The sequence below is a fragment of the Metopolophium dirhodum genome, chromosome 9 (assembly GCF_019925205.1).
Source record: "Metopolophium dirhodum isolate CAU chromosome 9, ASM1992520v1, whole genome shotgun sequence".
Lineage (NCBI taxonomy): Eukaryota > Metazoa > Arthropoda > Insecta > Hemiptera > Aphididae > Metopolophium > Metopolophium dirhodum.
Window position 1 is genome coordinate 7,268,238 of NC_083568.1, and position 6,607 is coordinate 7,274,844.

At 31.5% G+C, this 6,607-nt stretch overlaps 1 protein-coding gene across 1 annotated transcript; it reads left to right on the top strand.

Annotated features, from left to right (window-relative positions):
* The first annotated feature begins 2,059 nt into the window (after positions 1-2,059).
* On the top strand, positions 2,060-2,677 carry LOC132952401 (uncharacterized). Its single transcript, XM_061024695.1, has one exon. It carries the CDS (start codon positions 2,060-2,062, stop codon positions 2,675-2,677), a length of 618 nt encoding a protein of 205 aa, XP_060880678.1.
* Positions 2,678-6,607: the final 3,930 nt, after the last annotated feature.

The following is a 6,607-nucleotide window of genomic DNA, read 5'->3' on the forward strand; positions in this document are numbered from 1 at the left end:
ACTAAAAAAAGATAAATTCTTATTTAAAAATTGTGACATGAAATTCATCAAAGTATTGGAAGTAATAAAATTGGCCTTCTTAGATCTTTTTAGACATTCTTTTTAAGGTAAAGTCAAATAATAGAATTAGAGATATTATTTCTTTCCAACTACATATTATAAAAATGTAACAAAATGTTGGGTAAACAATTTTTAATAAACTTTACATATTTTATTCAAACCAATTATAAAATATATGGTGTAATATATATTATATAATTTATATATTTGAGGAACGGTGTTTTAAAAGGGAAACGCATTGGCGAAAAAAATCAGATACCATTATCTTGACTTAATTAACACCTATAATATATATACCTATAATATATATCACATGAAAGTGGCGAAACCACAAATTATATAAATGCCTCTCACACATTTAGGTTATTTGAAATACTACAATGTTTACAAAAGTAATGGAGTTTTATGTAGATAGATTAAAATAAATGACTGTACAAAAATATGTCATCATAAAATGTTTTAGTTTCAGGTAGTCTGTAAAATATAGTGTTATAAAACAGTTTAATGAATCCACCGTTTTAGAACTCCTAATAGAATATATTTATACTGAAGAAATTATGGTAACCGAACAAAATGTACATGTATAATATATAAATATTTGATTTGTGATAGATAAATACCTTACTTTGTCATACTTAAGACCGGCTGTCAACTGGACATTGTAAGAACGGCTCATAATAGAATATATCTATTATATATTAATTTCAAGGGAAAAAATAAAGATAGTGTCATAAGATAAATTAAATCCACGATTTTAGTACTCCTAGTGGAATATATTTAAACTTCAACTGGTCACTGTAAGAACGGCTTTTAATAGACTTTATATATACAGGATAAATCAGTCACTGAACAAAATGTACATGTATAATATATAAATATTTGATGGTACTAATAAAGTATTTATTAAGAAATTTGAAAAAAAAAAAAAAAATGTGTGGCTGTAAACTTACATTTTTGAGGTCAGAAAAACTTTGTCCCACTATATTTGTTGGTGGTAGCTAAAATCTGAGAAGGTAGACAATTTTTTTTTTTACATTTTTTAGCATTATTATGTTATAGTAATGTTTCAAATGGTCTTTTGAGGTACTAAAGGTATAACCTACCTACTTAAATTATATGGTACTTCATTTTTTTTGTCCTTTTTGTTTAACAGTCCACAATTTCGCGTAAATATGTTCGAAAATCAAGTACGAGGAACTACATAAATTATAAGCCGGGAGTTTTAGAGGCATGTTTGAGAGCCATTACTACTAAAACAATGACCTGGTGCGCGGCCTCAGCATACTACAAAGTAACTAGAGCAACTATAGTCCGCGCAACGAAAACTGGCCGGTCACCCCCGAAACCCGCCCGCCATGAACGTGCCACTAGCCGCGGGTTCTCAAACTACGCGTCGCCGCTGCGATGTTATACAATAGGCGCACGCGGTGTGTTTGTTATGCGATGTTGAAAACCAGTTTTGGCTGTATTAATGGAATGTATTGTATAGAGGGGTCGTAACACGGAGGGGTCTTAACAGGAGGGTAGTGGGTAGTGTATACCAATGTTGCCAGACGTACGAGAATTCTCGTATTCGTACGAGAATTCAATCATCATATTTTATAAACCTAATTATTTAATTTTTTTTTTTATTTTAGATTATTGAATTTGAACAGTTTAACATAATAGATTAATAATAGATTAATATATATAAAATAAGATTTTATCGTATATAAAAATAGTCTTATCTATCTTCGTGTAAACATATTTTATATTATGTATAGAACGATCTTGTGAAAATATGTAATTGTATTTATTACACGGTTAGAGTTAATATACACGGTTTATAATAGATAGTAATTTACATTGATAACGATATCAAATTCAGAAATGCGATATTTTGTAGTAATTCTGAATTCGTTATTTCTTTATGTAGTAAGTGATATGTCAATATAAACTTAAAGTTATTTATTATTTATAAATTGTTATATTTGTTATTGTTTTTTTTAAATATTTAAACATGCACGAGACTAGTGAAAGTGAAGATGATCATGCAGGTACTTCAAAGACCAAAAAAAGAAAGCAAACTCATAGAGCTCAAAAATTTAGAGACGAATGGTTAAATTTATCAGATTTAAAATCATGGTTACTTCCAGTAGAAACTGATGCTTTTAAAGCTAAATGCAAAGTGTGTAATATTATAATGGTTGGTGAATTGACAAACATTAAAATGCATGGTAAAGGTATAAAGCATTTGCAAAATTGCAAACAGTTGAAAAAACCTATATCAACATTCTTCAAAACAGCACCAACCAATTTGAATACTGATGTTTCTAAAGCAGAAATAAAACTGTCTGGATTTATAGCAGAACACAATGTTTCATTTATGGCAATGGATCATTTATCTGATCTGCTTAAAGAAATATTTCCAGATTCAAAAATTGCCCAAGAAATAAATCTTAAAAGAACCAAAACCACAGCAATCATCAAAAATGTGATAGGAGCTTCGCATAAAGATAATTTAGCTGCACAATTGATGAAATGTAAATTTAGCATTCTGACTGATGAATCTACAGACATCGGTACAGTAAAAACATCTTGTGTAGTAGTGAGGTTAAATATTAACAATTCAAAATAATAGACAAATAATATAGTATTTAAATAAACTTTTAAATGTACTATTTTCAGATTTTATGATGAATCGACAAAACATGTCGAATCAAAATTTTGGGAATTGCATGATGTTTTTGATATCCCAATTGATAAGCAACCAGCAGCGACGGCTGAACATTTATTTAATTGCCTGATTGCAACGTTGAATCGTTTTAAAATTCCATTAGAAAATATAATTGGATTCGGCTCTGATGGGTGCAATGTAATGATGGGCTCTAAGAATTCAGTGGCAACAAGATTTAACCAGATGTGTCCAGGTATTTTTATACTAAAATGTATATGCCATAGTGCACATTTATGTGCATCAGAAGCATGCAAACAAATACCAAGATCTTGTGAGGATATGGCTCGCAATATCTTTAACTTTTTACACAGCAGTGCTAAACGGCAAAGTACTTTAAAACAGTTCCAATTGTTCATGGATCTTAAACCAAAAAAAATTTTACACCCTTCACAGACCAGATGGCTTTCTTTAGAAGCTGTAGTAAACAGAATTTTGGAACAATGGGAAGCCTTAAGACTATACTTCAATGACACATATTTAGATCAAAAACTTCTTTCGACGGAACAGATTTATAATTCATTGAATGATAAATTCATAAAATTATATTTCTTTTTTTTAGCATGGATACTACCCAAATTTAACGAGTTTAACAAATATTTCCAAACCCAAAAAGTTGTCATCAATGATCTACATGACAAAATTCGACTTCTGTATCAGGAAATCTTATTATCGTTTTTAAAAAGAAACTATGTAATGCAAAATGATCTCAGTAGTGTGAGACCTGACAATGGAGAACACCATCTTCCTGATAGCCAGTTATATTTAGGTGCCCAGGTTCTAAAATACATAAATGTACCTGAACTAGCTAACAAGAATGTAGAGAAAAAACACTTTTTCAAGAGTTGTAGATATTTTTTGCAAACCGCTGCTTTAGAGCTTAAGAAGCGGTATAACATGGACGATCCTGTACTGAGTAAGCTGCCATCATTGAGTGCAAAGAATGCCCTATCCATCGAGTACCATGATTCGCACCCAACTCTTGTACCATTAATATCATTAATGACAAGAATAGTGCCAGAAAACAATGTGGAATTAATTCAAAAGATAGATGACCAGTGGCGTAGTCTTCCATTAAAAATAATGCACATGCCTGACTCCATTACTAATTTACAGTATGCCAATGGATCAGCTGATATATTTTGGTAATAAATATATAATTTAATTTTGAAAAGTAAAGTAAGTATATTTAATTTATATATTATTTCAGGTCCAACATCAAGGATTATGATATAAAAACTGAAGCAATAGGACAAGAACTTCCAGATTTTGCTTTATCAGTTCTTTGTCTACCGCACTCTAACGCGGACTGCGAGCGAATTTTTTCTAGCGTTAATGCTATAAAAACGAAGTATAGAAACAAGTTAATTACCGAAACTATAAATGGTACTATACTGACAAAAGAGTGCATAAAGGGCGGAAGATCTCAAACAAAAAATTGTGTTAACTTTGTTCCTAGTAAGTTAATGATTAATAGAATGACTAGTAATACATTATATCCTAAAAAAGAAATCTCATCAGAAAATATTTCTGCTGATATATTTTATTCTGCTGATGAATAAAATTGTTTTAACTACTGGTAAATATAAATTTTTATTTCTAAGTTAAAAGTATTAGGTTTGTGCAATTTGTGAACTTAACTATACCTACCATACAGAATAAATAAGTTGTTACATTTTTTTTTATAATTTTAGATTGTTTTGTTTGAATTGTTAAATATTATGTTTATTAAGGCAGTGATTTTGATTATTATATTTTTTTCATGTTCTTTAATCAACCCTTTCAAATTGAAGTGGTTAAATTTAACTACTGGTAAATATAAATTTTTATTTCTAAGTTAAAAGTATTAGGTTTGTGCAATTTGTTAACTATGCCTACCATACAGAATAAATAAGTTGTTACTGTTGCGGCCCACCTCGCAGTTTAGTCGTGGTACCCGGAGTCAGTTGAGGCGAAACAACCAGAGTGCGCGTGCGTTTATGTGCGTCGCCACAATACCACAGAATAATTATTCTGTGACAATACTATCTATACTCAATGATAATATTGTATAATGTATATCTGTGATTATGTATGAATGATTATAGATATAAGAAATCAAGAAATGAGTAGTATGACTATAGCGAGCGAAGCGAGTTTTTTTTTTTAGTGTACGAGAATTGAAGTTAAAATACGAGAATTTTGGGAAGCTTGATACGAGATTTTAGCCATAGGTATCTGGCAACACTGGTGTATACTGTTGATTTTGTGCATTATGCTACAGACATTTGTAACCGACAGTGTGCTGTACCAGTGTTTTGTGTATTTTTTGTGTTTCTGTTTGAATAAATTGTTGTTCTTAGATTTATTAAAAATGTCTCTTACCAATAGTGATACTCGTAGCCAGACTAAACAAATTGTTTATAAAGTGTATACGTTTCTAAAACAACTGTCAACACAACCAAATTTAACCGCCGATTTTTTTAAAAACACACAAATACGTACTGCCGAAGCATGTGGATTGTCAGAGCGCACTGTCCGACGTATTTGCTCCGAAGCAAAAGAAAAAACCGAAGAATCAACGTCAGTTATGTTATTTAAGTCTCCACGCAAAGGTTACAAACGTGCAAAAACTGTGTCGGAGATCGACGATTTTGATTCTGATGTCGTTAGGAGAACTGTGCACGAGTTCTACGATCGAGGTGAGTATCCAACTGCACAATTGATACTAAATGCTTTAAGACAAAAAATCAATTATTCCGGATGCTTACGCTCCATGCAATATTTATTGAAGAATTTGAAATTTTCTTATAAGAAGTGTAATGATGGCCGTAAATTTTTGATGGAGAGAAATGACATCGTTGCACTTCGATGTAAATTTCTTCGAGAAATTTGTACGTTGCGCGAGATGAAGGATGATCGCCCTGTTGTTTATATTGACGAGACATGGGTTAATCAAAATCATTCGAGGTCGATGATTTGGCAAAATGAACACGGCACTGAAGGATTGAAAGTTCCAACAGGAAAAGGAGGTCGGCTTATCGTGTGCCATGCTGGATGTGCTCGTTATGGCTTTATTCAAGGGTCCAAACTAGTATTCCGTAGCAATACAGGCAATACCGCCGACTACCACAGTCAAATGAATGCCGAAGTTTTTAAAGAGCGGTTTATTGAATTATTAAACAATTTAGAAGAGCCATCTGTTTTGGTGATGGATAATGCGTCATATCATTCCACAATAGTAGAAAATCACCCAAAAAGTAATTGGAAAAAATCGGACGTACAAAAATGGTTGAATGAAAAAAATATTGAATTTCATCCTCTTGAAACTTTAGCAGAACTTCATCAAAAAGTTAAAGCCTTAATTCCGCGCCAAAAAAAATACTTGCTTGACCAAATTGCATTAGAAAAAGGTCACGAAGTAATACGCCTACCTCCATATCATTGCCAATACAATGCAATTGAACTTATATGGGCCCAAGTTAAGGGTCAAGTAGCAAAAAATAATAATACATTCAAGATGGTTGATATCGAGCGTCTTACCCATGAAGCGTTGGATGCGGTAACCAAAGAGGATTGGGAAAATTGTGTAAGGCATGCCGAAAAAATACAAGATTCAGATAACCGAAAGGAAATTCTTAGGGACACCTTAATGGAACCAGTAGTTTTGACCATATTGCCCGATGACAGCGATTGCAGTGATGAGGAATCAGATATAGAGCAATTGGAATAACTGATATTGATAATAATTTTATGTATTTATGTATTTGTAGACTGTTTTGTCAATATTATTGACAATTATTAATAAATGTAAAATATTAAGTATAGCCAGTATAGGTATAAATATTATTTTAT